Here is a 17,768-nt window from a genome sequence, read left to right as displayed (position 1 = left end):
CATGTGAACATTCGAATGTAATATATTTAATTTCATGCAAGAAATGCCCCAAACAATATGAAGGAGAAACTAAGAATAATTTACGAACTCGCTTTAATGCTCATAGGTCAGACACCAAATTAAAGAAAGACAAGCCTGTTTCTAATCATTTCAACCTCGACGACCATTCAATAGACGATCTCACCCTAATCCCAATTGAGCGTATAGAAATTGACTTGCCCGAAGATGAAACTACCAAATTCCGTCAATCTAGGGAAGCCCATTGGATTGAGACATTGAATACAGCAAGACCTATAGAACTAAATATTCATCATAATGTAGGCATAGCACCCTTTGTTGTCTCGTTTAATACAACCAACAATCGAGCAAGCAAGATAGTTCATGCCCACTATAAGAGCCTTCAGGAGAAATCCCCCATGTCTATAAGCAGAAAATGATAGTTGCATATTAAAAGAATAAGAACTTAAATGATAATATTGTTCATAGTGAACTAAAAACAATCAGTACATAACAGATACTATAATTCTCGCCCATCGGGCGAGGTATTTTTTCTAATTTCAGATCAGAATAAGAACAGAAGAAAACCCAATATCAAAACCCTTAATCCTAATTTCTAAATAAAGTGTCTGCTCCACTCTAGGCCTGTACATTTGGGAGAATCAAACCCTCCCTTCCCCGAATTCTAAATAAAGTGTCTGCTCCACCCAAGGCCTGTACATTTGGGAGAATCAAGCCCTCCCTTCCCCGAAATCCATTATCTGTTGATATTTTTATTTGATTATTTTTTGTTCTAATGGAATTGAAAACAGAGAAATATTTTTATCCCAATTCGTATTCTTGATAGCGATCGAGTTGGTACTCATAATCTATAGACAATTTAATGTCTGATTTATTTGATGTGATGACGAATAGTTGTTCTTTATTTGACTTTTTTAATCACGCTTTTATAATCGTTTTTATCTATGATACCTTTCTCTAGAAGTCTTTTTAATATGCAATTTACTTCATTATATTGTCTGTGTGATCGATGTCCTTCCTTCATTGCCGCTAATATTACTCGTAATCTATTAAGTAGTTCCTCGTTGTCGGATAAAAACGTTATACCTTGTCCAGATGCCACCATATCATCGAATTCGTCTATTTCTTGTATGATTGGATAATCTTCTGCATAATTATCTTCAAATTCAACATCTGCTCCACCAGCAATAACTTTTTTATATATATATGTTTCAACTGCTTTCGATCTTCTTGTTTCGGGTCCCGACTTTCTTATTGCTTGTAGAAATTTTGAGTATGCTAGTAAATCCTTGTAATCGGCAATGCCAATATACCCGCCATTCATTAAATCTATTAATCCTTTTGTTAATGTAAATATTAAGTCATTTGTATCAATTTTGAATAAAGGGGAATTTGCCCTAAATTTTATTCTAAATCCATTAAACAATAACCCCTCATCATCAATGATTGGTGTAATACTCTTTGGTAAATCTGCTTTAGGGTTTGAAAAAAGACTATTAATATCATCTAATGTCCTAATTATAATACCACCATATTGATTTGGTTCTGTGTGATCTTTATGAGGTTCTATAGGAGGTCTATATTCTAAAGCTAATTTCTTTTTAATATCCTCTTGAGATTTTAATATTGGTTGAAATAGAGTTTGTAGATTTTCTGTTAATCCAAGTTGTTCTGATTTGTTTTTTTCAACTTGGGACTTTATTTTATTCTTAGCTTTGATATATTCTTTATTTCTTTTTAAAATAGTATTCCAATTATCCATTTTTAAAAAAATAAAATTTAACAAATGTCTGTCATAACTCTTTCACCTGTAGGTTTTCTAGTATTAACAAATAGATATCCATGATCATCTGGGTTTTTCCATTGAGCTTTACAAACCTTTTTAAATGCATCTCTGTGATTAATCGACTGAATGATTTGAGATAAATAAATAATAAAAAACAATTTGCATTTTTTCTAATGAACATAGAATCCATCCCGTAAAAGATTGGGATTGGTATATGCAGTGACAGTTGTGATGTCTTCCCTTCGTGAAGAATTCTTGTTGAACAGCTTGATTTCTTTGCGCTACGCAGTCGTCAAACAATATTAAGTTCTTTCGATTGCTATCAATATTAGACAAGTCTAGATCATTAACATATTCCGTAAGAAAAACTTTTATATCCGTTGGATTCTTTGATTTAATGTAGTTATCTATGATATCTTTTATTTCCACTTCTTCTTCGTTTTCTTCGTAATATTGAAATATGTCTTGAACATCTTTCTTTGGTAAATATTTTAAAGCTTTGAGAAATTGATAATACGATTGCTCTAGTGCTGTTGTGTAGATATACAAAGGATCGAAATCTAAAAGGTTTGGTGTTGTCAACATGTTAAAAGTGAGATGAGTTTTCCCAGAACCGGAACTACCGCATATATACATGAGCATAGGGTTATTAGGAAATATTTCTGAATGATTAAATTTTTTGCCCATTTTTTATTATTATACTTTATTTTACTCCTTCTCCTTTATACTTTGAAAGAAATAATCCTTCTCCAGTGTGTATATTTTTTAAAAAATATTCCATTACCCTTATGTTTGACTTTGACTTCTCCTGTGTCAATACTATCTACTAATTTATTTAATCCTTGTTTAACAGTTTTCTTGGTTTCTTCCCCAAATCTTTTTCCAAATTCTTTTATTGTACCTATCATATCTCCCACTCCTGAACCTCGTGCTTCCTTTTCCATTATTAAATTATGTCTGCGTTCTTCAGCGGCTTAAGCGTCAGCTGTTTTCTTTGCACTGGCAGCTTTGACTGCGGCAGATATTCCACCAGTTGCTGCACCCGCCGCTGCAATACCACCAAATATTAAAGGTAGTAGGAAAGGTAAAAATCCACCTTCTTTTGCGTTCGCGTCAATTCTTTCTTAGTCTATATCGTCTCTGACTTTACAATATTTGTATTTATCAATAAGTTTTTTAGTTATGCTGATTTTTTTACCATTGAAAGTTATTACAGTTGGGGGAGGTGTTGAAACAGCTTCTATTATTTTCATAACTAAAGTTTCTGGTTTCATTTTTAAGGGTGTATTTTGTACTCAATTCTTATCATTCTTCTATCTGCTATTTAAATTAAATGTTTTGCTTCTTCCAATAATAAACAATACCCGGTCACATCTTGTGTTTTTTCAATATGAATATTTATGTTGACTCCTGTTTTGAAAAGATCTTCTTGGTGAGCTGATAGATCAAAACAGAAGATTGGATGATTAAGTGCAAAATCTACATATTCAAACTGAGGTAGATTTCCAAATAATTCACACATGTTTTTATAGTTTCTATACAATTCATTATAATCCTTTGTGGTTGGATTAATTGTTAAAGGTTGGTTAATCTTACTTGAACTTTATGGTTCATTGCCACTCTGAAGACATTGTTATTCGTTTGAGAATCTGGTAAGTTCTTGAAACCAACCATTAAATATCTTGCTGGTTTAATAGTGTTAGTGATTGGCCACGTGGTGGATTCTCCAGTTAAAGTCATGCTACCTACCGTATTACGATGAAGAAAAGCTATTTCAATATCTTTAGTTAATGAGTTGAATATTCTCGTTTCTACCTCAATTGATGGTGTTATTACGGGTACGAAAAGTTGAGAGATTCGTTATTTCTAATTTTGCATTTGAAGCATTCTCTCCAAAGAATATCTTATCATCGTTGATTTCTCTTTGTAGATGAATTTTATATGGTAACCCTATGGAAACCTTTCTGTGTTCCAACAGACCGAATAAGGGATATAATTTCCAATATATGTAATTACCCCACCTATTATTCTCAACAACATTATTATACTGAAGTACTCGTTTTTCGAATCCATCGTGCTACTCTTTCTATTGTGTTTCGAGCAACAACTCCCACTCTAGCTAATCAGCATCATTTCGTACCGGTTCTTTTAAAACACTTCCATCGCCAACATCGGGTATCCAACCTGAGACTGAATGGAAATCTTTAGGATATAAAACTGTTTTCAACATTGTGTCGAATTCCCCAGGGTGTTTAATTGTTTCTATCGGATTTGAACCTGCTTCAAAAACCAAGAAATTGTTTTCTAACGTTGTATTAGTTAGTGGTACACGATTTTCATTGGGAGTTCCATTTTTAATTTTGAAATCGCATCTGAAATAAGCATTGGAAAGAAGCAACCAATTTGATAATGAATTTATTTCGAAGGTAATTCTACCACCATCATTCAATTGGGATTTAGAACCAACAGTTATATGATAATATAATCCTCTTTTTTCTCGTTAAATGAATAACGAATCGGATCACTTTTAATGTTTAAAATTTGAGTAGAAAATTGTGGTCTGTTTTTTTTTTCCAAAAAAGAGTTATCTCCTCTTCTAGAAGTTTCTAGACTAAAAATAACGTTATTTAAAACGAGGCTATTAAAAAACAGGATGTTAAGCGAAACAAAGAAGTTATTTTATATAAAGGTATTTTGGTGTAAGAATTTATGAAATGTAGGGTGTTTAGGTTTTTTTGGGGGGCTTTTCAATATGGTTGCACTTTTCGCCCTTGGAATGAAATGGAATTGGGGAAAGTGCGACCATATTGAAAGGCCTTATACTACTCCTGGTATATAATTAACACTTAAATCGTAACATTGTAATTTTAAACACATTCTTTGTAATCTAGGACTTAATTGATTTAACCTTTTCTTAAATATAGCTTCTAATGCCTTATGATCAGTTTCAACATAAATAGATTGACCATAAAAATATTGATGAAATCTAATACATCCAAATACAATACTTAAAAGCTCTTTTTCGATTTGTGCATATCTTTTTTCTGAATCTCTTAATGTCCTTGAAGCATATGCAATAGGTTTCCAAGTATCACCATTCTTTTGCTGTAGACAACACCCTAAACCTTTAATTGAAGCATCACATGAAATTTTAATTGGCTTATTCAAATCAAAGTGTTGTAATACTGGTTCAGAAGACAAAATGTCTTTAACAATATTTAGACAATTCTCATGTATGCTAGACCACTCAAATATAACATCTTTTTCAGATAATTTTCTAAGAGGTTCAATAATCGAAGATAAATTTGGAATGTAATTACCTAAATAATTAACCATACCTAAAATTCTTTGCAATTCCTTGTTACACTCTGGTGCTGGCAAATCTTTAATAGCCTTAATAGGATGTATACCCTGCTTGGATATAATATCACCCATAAAAGTTACACTATCAGTTAAAATCATACATTTATCCTTATTAAATTTCAAGTTAAGTTGTTCAGCTCTTTGGAATACTTTGTGCAAAGTTTCATCATAAATTTCCTTAGTTTGTGCATAAATTAACATATCATCCTGAACAGTTATTAAATTAGGAGTATCCTCAAAATGTTGACGAACAATTCTATGAAATATTTCATGAGCAACATTTACACCAAAAGGTAATCTCAAATATTGATACCTGCCATATGGACTAATAAATGTAGTCAAATCAGCAGCTTTATCAGTTATGCAACATTGCCAAAAACCCTGGGACATATCTAATTTACTAAAAAAATTGACTTTCTTTAAATTTGGACATAATTTCGGCTCTAGTTGGCAACATATAATGTTTTATTTGTAAATATTTATTCAAATCAGTCGGATCTAAACACATCCTAAGTTTCTTATTGTCTTTTTTAATGATCACCATACTGTTAACAAATTCTGTTGGTTCTGTTACTTTCCTTATTACTTACATATTTCTCCATTCTGCTTAATTCTTCTTTCAGCCTTTCATACAATTTAAATGGTACATTTCTAGGAATGGATGAACGACACCAATAACTTCTTCTTTTAACTTCATATCTTTTCCTGGTAACTTTCCCAAACTACCATCAATAGTTTTGGATACTTCTTAATCCAGTCTTCTTTGATCAAATTGTCACCATTAGATCAATTACTTGACTCTACAACCTGAACCCTCTGTATTAGATTCATTCTTTCACTTGTCTTTAACCCGATAATTGGTTGAGCATGCTTATTGGTTACTATGGTAAAACCAATTTTATAATGTTTACCTTTAAATTCTACATTCAACACACATCTTCCACAATTTTCTATAGGCATACTGTTACAGCTTCCTAGATTCACTTTTGAATTGCTGATTTTAATACTTTTAGATTTTTGCATGGCCTTGAAATCTTTGAAGGGAAGACAATTAGTCTGTGCACCCGTGTCAATTTTGAATGGAATTAATAAATCTTCAACAATCATTGGAATAACCCACTCATTCTCTTGACTAGTTTTACTTATCATGTCTATTGCAAAATTTTCTTCATCTTGAAAACATCTAGAATCAGCATTGTTACGAACTTCTAAAACTTTCTTCATTTCTCTCTCACCACTATTATACTTGGTCTATGTCTAGTTGGTTGATATTGTTGATTCCGACTAAAACAAACTTTTGCAAAGTGCCCTACTTTTTTACAATTATGACATGTTTTACCATATGCCATACATTGTCTCCTCTTGTGCCACTCATCACATTTTTTACATTTTATAAAATCATTGTCAGTATTAGATCTAGGTCTACTATTACCACTCTTAAAATTGTTACCATCTCGTCTTCTATAATTTCCACCATTTTTGGATTTCTGATTCTGAGCGATAGCATTCATCTCTTCTTTATTCTGTTCTTTTACCAATTCATGGTTTCTTGCCATTTCTATAGCAGTATTCAATGTAACATGAGACTTCATCTGCAACTTCTCACTCAAGTGTTCATCATTTAAACCCCATATAAATTTGTCTCTAATTTGGTCTTCTTTATTGTTTCCATAATCACATGTTTCAGCCAATTTAAATAAACTTCTAGAAAAACTTCAACACTTTCTCCTTCTTTTTGTTTACGATCATGGAATATAGCCCTTTCTCTTGGTATGAAGAGGTCTTCAAATTTATCCATTACATCATCATAGACATTTTCTTCATCTTCACCAAACGAAAATCTTTCATATATAGATTCCGCCTCATCACCCATACAATAAATCAAATTATTTATCTGAACTTCAGCATCTTCTTTATGACGTTTAGCAGCAATTCGGTAGCGTCCATACCTTTTCTTCCATTCCGGCCATTCATTCGGCTGAAGGAAATTAAATTGTTTGCGCAGTTCAATTTCACCATATTCACATCCAATTAACTTAACTTTATGGATCTTTTACTTTTCTTCAATTTTAAGAAGTATTTAAGTCAGCTTTGAGCTTCCACTTCTGACACCATATTATTTATTAATATATTTTTATAAAGAAGCAATCATAAAGCGTGCTAAGCCATCAATTAGTTTATTAAAAACTGCCAACAATCATTATATATTACGACAATACATTTTACATTACGTCATAATGACATCATGATACCATAACAGACACGATAGAGAGCTGGTTTCTTGATGGATCTTGACGAAACTTGGTGTGAGTGTTAGTAATCACCCAAGGATGAACCCTATTGAAAATCAAACGAATCGAAAAATATTTACTGTGAGTAATTGCCCTTGTTCTTGAATTGTTTGTGGACACGATAGAGAGCTGGTTTCTTGATGGATTTTGACGAGACTTGGTGTGAGTGTTTGTAACATATAGCCGTCGCCCCTGTCTGTATGTCTGTAAATATATAACTGTCTTTACACAAAGATTTGCCACTCAAAAGATTCAATTCTATATGGATTAAATGAAACTTGACATGTTAAATTAATCCCACTTGAATAAAAAAAAAAGCTGTAAAAAACCCATAAAATATGAAAATTTCACTCTCTGAAACATTCATTTACTGATAACTATTGTCAACCTCCCGGACAAAAAAGCTGCGTATGTGGGCGTATTACGATGGCATCGCTATTTTTATCCTATAACTTTAAAACCTTTTACTTTTTTTTTTAAAGCTAGTTGTTTTATTCTTCTTTTCTTTTCGTCGTTTATTCTAACTCTTTTTTGCGACAGAACTAGCTTGCGCTCCGTAGGAAATAAGTGATTTGTTGTTTGAAACAAAGCTAGCTAATTTTGGAATTAGAGAAGATAGTGCTGAAAAGAAACCGTTGCCTGAATAATCAGTAGTTTCGAATTTTTCTCGTGTTTAAATCTTGCTGTGAGGGTGGATTTCATATATATAAATTAGGTGTGGGAGCTTTCATATTGGATGTCTGAATGCGCCCAATATGAAAGGGTTTATTCATGATGGAAATTAGGTGTGGGACTTTTCATATTGGGTGTATTTAGGCCTAAAATGTGAATTTGAGCTTTTTTTTATGTCATTTTGACAAGAGGAACGCGAAAAGAGGGCTTTTTTAAGGCCTAAATGTGCCTAATATTAAAGGTCATATACTACTCATATTGCTTCGACACAGGCATAAATACTCGCACAAAAAATTGTCTGATTAAGTTGCTATTCCTCTTGGAGGGCCTGGATGAGTTCTTATCGATTGACTCTAGGGCTATGATGCCAGATAACGCAGAGTTGTTCTATGGGGGACATTGTCGGGGGATAATGCAGGCCACGAGCAACACGTTGGTATTTTGGGCACTGTCATTTGGATGGATAAGTTTTAAATTAACTATATATTTCTCTTAGAATTTAATTCGGCCTTATACATATATATATATATTAAAGTTTAATGTATACGATGACAATGCAGTTTTGAATATATTTTTTGTTTGGTTAGTAATAGTCATCATTCATCTAAATTCTTGATATTTTGGTATAATAATAATAATCCCCTGAGATACCAAAAATACGAAATAACCTGTTTTCAAAGCATTAAAGTAAATGGTTTCGATCCTACAAAGGTCCAGGTCAAAAAATCGAAAATATGCTTCTAAACCCTGTTCCTTTTTTAAACTACAAAGTTGAAACAACTGAGCTTTTCAAACAAACTGGCTAAAGAGATGAGGAAATTGAGTGCAAATGCCCTTTTTGATCAAATGTAATCTATGCTCCTACCCAAAAAAATAAAGATACGTTATTTACCCCGGATATGCCACGCCCACATCAACTTTTTCGACATAGTTGATATCATATTCAAATTGTAAAGTTGTGTTCCAAATGCCAAGCTTCTACATCATATAGGTCATAAGATATACCTTCATCAAGCTCAAAGAAGAAAGGTGGTGAAGAAGATGTGAAAGTTTTACAAAGCAGCGTGGGTTGAAAGATACCCGTAGGGGGGACCAAGCATTATGATATGGGGTGCAATCGGCATCAATCAGAAACTTGAACCTGAATATCGGCCCGGCACAGGTCAGTGAGTAGCAAAATATCAGAGTAATGTCACGACCCTCACTCAGATTGGTTTTAAACCCAATAAAACAGTTGTGGGATAACAATCCAGATCCAACCGCTTTCAAGGTAGGGTATGTAGATGACAAGTTAACGTTCGATTCCAGCGGATGCTGATATCGCAAACTAGGTAGTTGTTGGTAGTCGTAGTAGTTGGTAGTTGGATTGGTACAAGCGGAAGTATCGGATATATGTCTTGTATGCTTATGTCCTTGAAGGTCGCTGCAAGAAAAACGAAGGCGGCAGTGAAGAATTTGGTTTAGACGGGTGCCAAAGTAATAGTGTGAAATTTTATAATCATTAATTTTGAGTTTATTTTTGAAAATTGAAATAGAGGGCGAGTTTTTGATTGAAGATGGTAGGTTATTCCAGAATTTGATAGAAGATGATATGAACGATTTAGAAAATATATCGATTTTTGCAAAAGTACTCTGAAAGATTATCACTGTTTCTAAGGTTATAAGGTGTGTTGGTGTATTGTACAAGGTTCGAAAGAAAAGCGGGAGTTTGATTATTTAATATTTTGAACATCAATATAAGTTTATGCCCCCACCGTCTCTCTTGCAAGGGTATAAATCCTGTACAAGGTTCGAAAGAAAAGCGGGAGTTTGACTATTTAATATTTTGAACATCAATATAAGTTTATGCCTCCACCGTCTCTCTTGCAAGGGTATAAATCCTGTTTCTTCATATAATTTCTGATGGCTGGTACCTTTCACAGCACTGCATATAGTTCTGAGTGCATCTAACTGAACGTTTTCTAATTTTTTGGTTAATTCTGCAGTGCTCCCATCCCAGATAACGTCACAATAGTCGAAATGCGGTAAAATGTATGAAGTGTATATTGTTTGGAGAGATTTTCTTGAAAGTCGGTACTTTAACGTTCGAAGGCAGTTCACAAGTTTCCTAGTTTTTGTTACAATTCCATGAATATGAATATCCCATTTACAATTTATTTGAAAAATTAAACCTAAATGTTTATGACAACTTACTTCTTTAATTGGAATATCGTCTAATTTCAAAGTAGGTCGTAAAGGCTCTTTTTTAGTAATTAAAGTAAATGCATAATCTATTGTTTAATTAAACTAGATTGGTTGACTTACAATTATAATCTATTGTCTAATTAAACTTAATGTGTTAAATAATAATCATAATATATTGTTGAATTAAACTAAATGGGTCAATTAATAATTATAATGTATTGTTTAATTAAACTAAATAGATTTATTTATAATTACAATCTATTATTTAAGTGAACTATTTAGGTCCATTTATCATAATATATTGTTTAATTAAACTGAATTGGTTGAGTAATAATCATAATTTGCAATCATTATCTATTGTTTAGTTAAACTTAATGGGCTGATCAATAATCATAATCTATTGTTGAATTAAACTAAATGGGTTTGTTAATAATAAACATAATGTATTGTTGAATTAAACTAGATAGGTTTGTTAATAATAATCATAATTGTTTTGCAAATGTTTTTTTTTTTTTTGCAGTTACGTTACGTTTGTTTTGCAATTTTTTTTTTTTTTTTTGTGAACACAATTGAGACTACAGTTTTCAACTGATGAAACTTGATGTGGTAATGTATATTGATGGGATCTTGGTCAAGATCGAATTTGACGATTTTTCGATGAATATAGTTTCATTTCGGGGAAGGGAGGGTTTGATTCTCCCAAATGTACAGGCCTAGGGTGGAGCAGACACTTTATTTAGAAATTAGGATAAAGGGTCTTGATATTGGGTTTTCTTCTGTTCTTATTATGATCTGAAATTAGAAAAAATAAGAGAAGTATAGTATCTGTTATGTACTGATTGTTTTTAGTTTACTATGAACAATATTATCATTAAAGTTCTTATTTTCTGAATATGCAACTATCATTTTCTGCTTATAGACATGGGGGAATTTTTCTTGAGGGCTCTTATAGTGGGCATGAACTATCTTGCTTGCTCGATTGCTGGTTGTATTAATCGGGACAACAAAGGGTGCTATGCCTACATTATGATGAATATTTAGTCCTATAGGTCTTGCTGTGTTCAATGTCTCAATCCAATGGGCTTCCCTAGATTGACGGAAATTGGTAGTTTCATCTTCGGGCAAGTCAATTTCTATACGCTCAATGGGGATTAGGGTGAGATCGTCTATTCGTCGAGATTGAAATGATTAGAAACAGGTTTGTCTTTCTTTAATTTGATGTCTAACATATAAAGCGAGTTCGTAAATTATTCTTAGTTTCTCCTACATATTGTTTGGGGCATTTCTTGCATGAAATTAAATATATTACATTCGAATGTTCACATGTTAGATGTTCCTGGATCGGGTACCTTTTATTCGTAGAGTTGCTTACAAAATAATGAGTTTCTGATATAAAGGGACATGTTTTGCATCTACTGGACAAACATGGAGCACTTCTTAAACCTGGAGGTACTTCGGCATAAAGTCTGTTTTTAGCTGCTATCTGTGCTAAGGTGGAATTTTTTATGTTTCGTAAAAATCGTTTAGAGTATCCACGCTCTTTCAGTTTTGAGAAAACAATCGTACAGGCTTGGTTGAAATCAGAAGATCTTGTACAAATTCGATGAAATCGTAAAACTTGTGACTTAATTATACCAGAAAAGGTATGATTTACGTGAAAGGAGCCCCTGGGCAACCATGCACGCAAACACACTCCTCCTCATTGACTTCGTCAGGCGGCGGATAACGTCATCAGGAATCCTGTTCCATAAGTTCAATAGAGTCTGTTCAAGTTCCTGTCGGATCACTGGAGGCTGACGATCAAGATGATCCCAGAGATGTTCAATGGGGTTCATGTCTGGAGAACAAGGTGGTCAGGGCAATACTTCGACGTTGGTATTGTTCAGATAGTCTTGAACAATTCTGGCGGTATAAGGCCTTGCGTTGTCTTGTAAAATTAATCCTCTTGGCCGTTGTTGAATAAAAGGCACTACAACAGGTCTCAACACTTCATCAATATATCGCTGAGCATTCAGATTCCCTCGGATGGTAACCAGCCGTGTCTTATCTGGCCACAAATGCCACCCCATACCATGACGCCTCCACCTCCAAACGGGTGAACTTCTGTGGATTATCAAATTGCTGATGGTGGTCTGGGAGCAGTTGAATGTTCTAGCTATCTGTCGCTGACGAGCCTCCATATTTGCCATACCGATCACTCTATCTCTACCAGAAAAGGTATGTTTTGGGTGAAAGGAGGTCTTGTGCAAGAGTTGATGAGTATCAGTTTCTTTGAAATACACTTTAATATCCAGTTTATTTGTTTCTGCTATGGAATCTCCCTTAAAGACTGTTGTATCGATAAAGTCTATGCTTGGTGGTAGTTGGGAATTTCAAAGAATTCCCAAAACTGTTCGATAGAATAAGCCCAAACCATAAAAATGTCATCCAAAAAGCGTCCGTAAAAAAGTGGGTCAAATGGACAGAGGGGCAACACCTCACGTTCCCACTCTGCCATGAAAAGGTTTGCGTACAAAGTGGCGAATCGTTTGCCCATTGCTGTCCCTGAAGTTTGTAAATATGTTTTACCATTAAATGTGAAATCGTTTCGACTAAGACAAATCTCTAAAAGCTGTAGAATTGCATCGTCGGGTCTGTTTGGATCTGGGTTTCTATTAAAAGCTTTACGAACTGCCGTTAAACCATTAGTGTTATCGATATTGGTATACATAAAAGAAACGTCGATAGAAATTAAAATAGCATTAGAGGGAACTCGAAGATTTTTTATTTTATTGACAAAATCGGTTGTGTCTTTAAGGTAGGCGCGATGTTGACATGCTAGATTTAGTAAGAAATGATCAATGTATTCTGACACTGCATATGACTCACTACAAAGGCCAGATATAATCGGGCGGCCTTTAGTGATTTTATTCGAGATAAACGACTCCTTGGTTGGATTCTTATGGATTTTAGGTAAAGTGTACAAATGTCTCTCGCGACAATCAGGTTAGGGAGACAGATAGTCATATTGTTTCTGTTTGAGATAACTAGTTTTGACTAAATCGGCAAGAATATTGTTAATCATGTTAGCAGTTTCTTTGAAAATTGGTTTCGGTAAAATGGCATAATGTTTAGGATTATTCAGTTGATTCTCTGCTTCTGAAACGTAATCCTCCCTATTCAGAATGACACAACATGAACCTTTGTCACTTTTTTTAATAACAATGCTATCGTCTTTCTTAAGTAAGTTTAACGTTTCACGTTCCACTCGTGTGAGATTAGGCTTTTCGTGTGTTATGGAAAGGTTCACTGTTTGGCTATTCATACTCGCAAATGCTTTCAATATTTCAGGATGGATGGCGGCCTGAGGGGGTGTCCACGTGGATTTAGGAATAAACATTGTTCTAGCACCACGTGGGGGGTGGTTTCGAAAAAAATATGAGCAGCTAAGATTTCGTTGAAATTGTTCAATGTATGGTCGGAGATAATTCAAGTTAGCTATGTTTGGTGTGGGAATAAACTTAAGTCCATGGTCCATGGTTGAATGCTGAAGGGGTGTGAGAATTTTGCGGCTCAAGTTAACTACAGTTTGGCCTAGCGGTGGCCTCTCAGTATTTTTATCCACAGTAATTACTTTAAAGACTTACTCGATGCTTGAAGCTGGTGTATTAAAAGCAAATAAATGCTGTTTGCTTGTTTCTGGAGACCAATGAAGATTATCAACTGGTTCGAATTCTTCTTCATAGGGTGGTAAGATTGTTGCGCTGTTGATACTGGACTCCATCATCATGTTGTTGAGATTGCTGAGGTTCTGTTGTGCTTTCTTCTTTTATTTGAAATGGGTATACATGTGAAGAGGATCTTGCAGTTTGGGAAGGTTTTGTTGGCTGTGGCGATTAATTTCTGGGCTTGGTTAAAGGAGATCTTTGGTAGCTGATAACGGTTGTTGAGGCCTACATGAAGAATAATGGTAGTAGGTTTGGGATCATGGTCGTATGAAGGGGAAGACGAGTCTGAAAGTGAAAAGAGAAGGGGAGTGCACTCTCTACGAGAGCTTTTACCTATGTCTGCTGGAATAGGAGTAGGTGAACTTCGGGCTCGTTTAGGGGTTTGGTTCGGCAGCGTGGTGGCTCTAGATGGCGCAGGTGTAGTGTCCATTTCAGTTGGTAGAGATATGGTTACTCTGGTTTTTGTTTCGTTGATTGTTTGGTAGAATTTGGTGATTACAGCTTGAGTGAGACGTTTCCCATAGGAGCGACGGGCCCAGGACAGGGCATGAGAAACGATGCGGTCGACGGCAGGTGATGATAAAAACTTGGTACGAATGGTGGTCAGCTTCTCTTGAAGTGTGGTTTGGTAATGGTCGATCAGGACCTGCGTAACCTTAGAGAGCCATGTCCGATTGAGGGATCTAATATTCGCGTCGACAGCTGATGATTTCATTGCTGGACTCAGAGACTTTGCGTTTGAAGGTAAACGCTGGTTGGCCTTGTTGTTGAAGGGTAAGGATTGCCAAATGATGGAGGCACTGCAAAACTTCGAAGAACACCTTCACAAAGGGTTCTTCCTCCTTATGAGTGGGGACTGGTTGGTGTCGGTGGGTTGGGAGTCGTTTCTGTTGTTGGTCGATGGTTACCTCTTGATTGGTAGGCTGTGTTGTAGGTAGGTCGGCGATGGGGCGGGATATAGCTGGATGGGTTGGTTGGTGGTCGGCGATTGGTATGTGGTAGAGGTCGATGGAAGACAGGGCCGTTGTAAGGTACGTGGTTTGGTTGACGATTAGTGTTTCTATGTCTGGTTTCTTGCCAGTGGTTGTTGTAGTTGGGGAGCATAATGAAAATAACTTGATGTGGTGCTGTATTTTGATGAGCTGTATTTTGATGAGATTTTTTTTCATGAAAGGTTTTTGATTTATTGTCCTTGACTTAGATAAAATGCTTCAAACACATTAGAGCCTACAGATTTCATGTGATTTTTATGATGAATGAAATGAAATGAATGGATTTCAGTCTTAATATTTTTTCCCTTGATATTAGAGCTGTGTGATTTAATAATTTGAAAAATTTGGGTTATTGATATTGATTTTAAAAACTTTTGTGGAATTACTCAACATAAATAACTAGAAGTAAATATATATCATTGAATTCAAACTAATAAAATTTTTTTAATATGAGAAAATTTTGTACTTAGTCACTTTAGTCATTACTGACAGCTGCTAGTGGGCGTATGTCACCTTGCCTGCCAAGCTATCTTTTGCATTTTTCAAGATTTAAGGTCAAACGATTAGGACAAAAGTACAAAATTAAGATTTCTTGATATTCATCCGTTTTTATTTGGTCATTCTTAAAAATTATGAATAGTTCAGTCTCGACCAAATTTTCGTGAAATTATTACAAAGTAATGAAGTGACGGATTTGACTGGTGGGGCATTTTATCATTCATTGCTTAAAGATGGGTTTCCTTATTTTTTAGTGTCAAATTAAGCAAAGTATTGGATTAATTGGTGTTCTAATGAATTTTCATTTATTCTTAATCATATCATTATGTTCTTATTGCATGTAATTAAGATTTTTAACCGAACATAAATGTACAAGTATGTACAGTCTGGATAAACAAACAAAGACTTTTTGACCTTTCTTGATCGGTCACTCATTGGAATTCTGCTGGTAATTTTCTTCTAATTTAGCTAATTATGAATTAATTATGGACATGTGAGACAAACTAGTATTTTTACAAGTCATTAGAACACTACTTTCTATTCATATATGTTTCATAAATGAAAATAAGGGAACCCATCTTTAAAAATAAAATGCAAGGAATTTCTTTTCCTATTCCTATAGAAATTTTTGAGATTGGTCAAAAAAGTTAAAGTACTTGAATTGTAATTTCATCTTCAACATCAACAGGATTATAATCTTGTGCCTTAAGAATTGTATCTCAATTTATAAGTCCAGAAGACATCGAAGAAAGTCGATGATTTACACACACTAAATTTAGAATATAAACGATGTTTTGTGAATATGAGGAGGTACTAGGAAATATCACACATGGGCCGAATCAAGAAATAAGTTTGTGAGAAATTTATTCTGTGACCAATATGTGTGACAAAATTAATGCTTTTCTTCAGAAAATTTTCTTGCATACATAATTAGAATGGGAAATTCAGATCGTATTTAACCAATTAATTTGTTTCTGATCAAAAATAAATACAAAAAGAAGCGACACAATTAATTGTGAGTGATCTTTTTTTTACCTATGTCCGACCTTCTATAAAGTCATTGATGAAATGAGTTATGCTATGTAAAAAATCGTGTATAATAGCAATAATATAAGAATTCTGTTTTTTAGATGTCATCTGATGAAGAATGGAAATTTGCGCGATCTAAACTATGGATAAGCTATTTTGAAGATTCTGGAACTCTTCCACCACCATTTAATATTATACCTAGCCCAAAGATACTTTATTACCTCTTGTTATGGCTAAAGAAGACAGTATTATCTTGTTCACCAAGACAGAAAAGAAACAGATGGCAAAGCATTAAGGTAGGCTCAATTGAAGAGTATCTCAAGTTGTTTTGTTTTCATTTTCAAAAAAATCTAAAGAAAATTGAAAGTAATAGGCATTCTTCAATATCTATAGAATTTTTTTTTAATCTTTAAAAACATCGAAGAGAATGTGTGTAGGGCACGCCTTTGATATGTATTTGGGACATTCCAATTCTTTGTTTATTGCCTGTGGTGTCTGCAATTCCCAAAAGAGTTTGGAAATGACATTATACTACAATAACGGAATAATATAATAACCCCTTATAAGAAGGTAGGCATTTCTTTATAACTAAAAAATTATATTATATTTCTTAGTTTTAACGAAATTGAAGAGTTGTGTGTTATATTTGTGCATATCAGAGCGCTATAATACAAATCTTTAATTTCCTAAATCATGATATCATTTGGGTAAATCAAGTTTGTCAAGTAATTAACTAAATGATTAGAGATTTGATTTGGCACTTGTAATGTTGGTGGAAGCGAATTGATTCGTGGCGATGGCACGGGGTTGAGTGGTTTTCGTACAAACGCATACGTATCTTCTACACGAATGTGCATTCTAGTGAATCCCGTTTGAAGGAAACGTTTGACCAGAAATGAAAAGGGAAAAAATATCAAACCAGATACAAGCAATATATCACACCCTATGATGTATGAAGCTAGAACATCCTAGAATCCCTAATATTCCGTCCGCCAAGTCTCCACATCTAAGTGTAAATCAACAGAGCAATTGTAGAGCTATATATTCTGTGTTCAATTCCTGAGAGTTTTGATATTTTGATATACTTAAAACTTTGTTTTAAAGTAAATATTTTAACCAAATTATTTACAAATTATGTTTTGTGACACAGATTTAATAAACAAACAAACATGTTTAGCGTAAATTCATATTCATTTTTAAGTCTTTTTTCTAGGATTTGTCCCCATTG

The 17,768-nt window shown here is 34.0% G+C and overlaps 5 protein-coding genes across 5 annotated transcripts; 1 reads left to right on the top strand and 4 right to left on the bottom strand.

Moving 5' to 3' along the window:
- Positions 1–919: 919 nt before the first annotated feature.
- Positions 920–1,780, bottom strand: LOTGIDRAFT_157194 (hypothetical protein; the record flags this gene model as incomplete). Its single annotated transcript, XM_009048963.1, has 2 exons — positions 920–1,233; positions 1,546–1,780. The coding sequence occupies 2 exons, from the start codon at positions 1,778–1,780 to the stop codon at positions 920–922; spliced, it is 549 nt and encodes a 182-aa protein (XP_009047211.1).
- Positions 1,781–1,918: 138 nt separating this feature from the next.
- On the bottom strand, positions 1,919–2,748 carry LOTGIDRAFT_157193 (hypothetical protein; the record flags this gene model as incomplete). The annotated part of the gene is made up of 2 exons (XM_009048962.1): positions 1,919–2,466; positions 2,589–2,748. The coding sequence occupies 2 exons, from the start codon at positions 2,746–2,748 to the stop codon at positions 1,919–1,921; spliced, it is 708 nt and encodes a 235-aa protein (XP_009047210.1).
- A 1,175-nt stretch (positions 2,749–3,923) lies between these two features.
- LOTGIDRAFT_157192 (hypothetical protein) lies at positions 3,924–6,391 on the bottom strand (the record flags this gene model as incomplete). The annotated part of the gene is made up of 2 exons (XM_009048961.1): positions 3,924–4,176; positions 6,018–6,391. 2 exons carry the CDS (start codon positions 6,389–6,391, stop codon positions 3,924–3,926), a joined length of 627 nt encoding a protein of 208 aa, XP_009047209.1.
- Positions 6,392–6,788: 397 nt separating this feature from the next.
- Positions 6,789–14,083, bottom strand: LOTGIDRAFT_157191 (hypothetical protein; the record flags this gene model as incomplete). The annotated part of the gene is made up of 3 exons (XM_009048960.1): positions 6,789–7,145; positions 7,420–7,504; positions 13,941–14,083. The coding sequence occupies 3 exons, from the start codon at positions 14,081–14,083 to the stop codon at positions 6,789–6,791; spliced, it is 585 nt and encodes a 194-aa protein (XP_009047208.1).
- Positions 14,084–16,641: 2,558 nt separating this feature from the next.
- On the top strand, positions 16,642–16,953 carry LOTGIDRAFT_111386 (hypothetical protein; the record flags this gene model as incomplete). The annotated part of the gene is made up of 1 exon (XM_009048959.1): positions 16,642–16,953. One exon carries the CDS (start codon positions 16,642–16,644, stop codon positions 16,951–16,953), a length of 312 nt encoding a protein of 103 aa, XP_009047207.1.
- Positions 16,954–17,768: the final 815 nt, after the last annotated feature.

The sequence above is a fragment of the Lottia gigantea genome (assembly GCF_000327385.1).
Source record: "Lottia gigantea unplaced genomic scaffold LOTGIsca_13, whole genome shotgun sequence".
NCBI lineage: Eukaryota > Metazoa > Mollusca > Gastropoda > Lottiidae > Lottia > Lottia gigantea.
The sequence above is the reverse complement of the archived record's forward strand: the minus strand, read 5'-3'. Positions and strand labels throughout refer to the sequence as shown.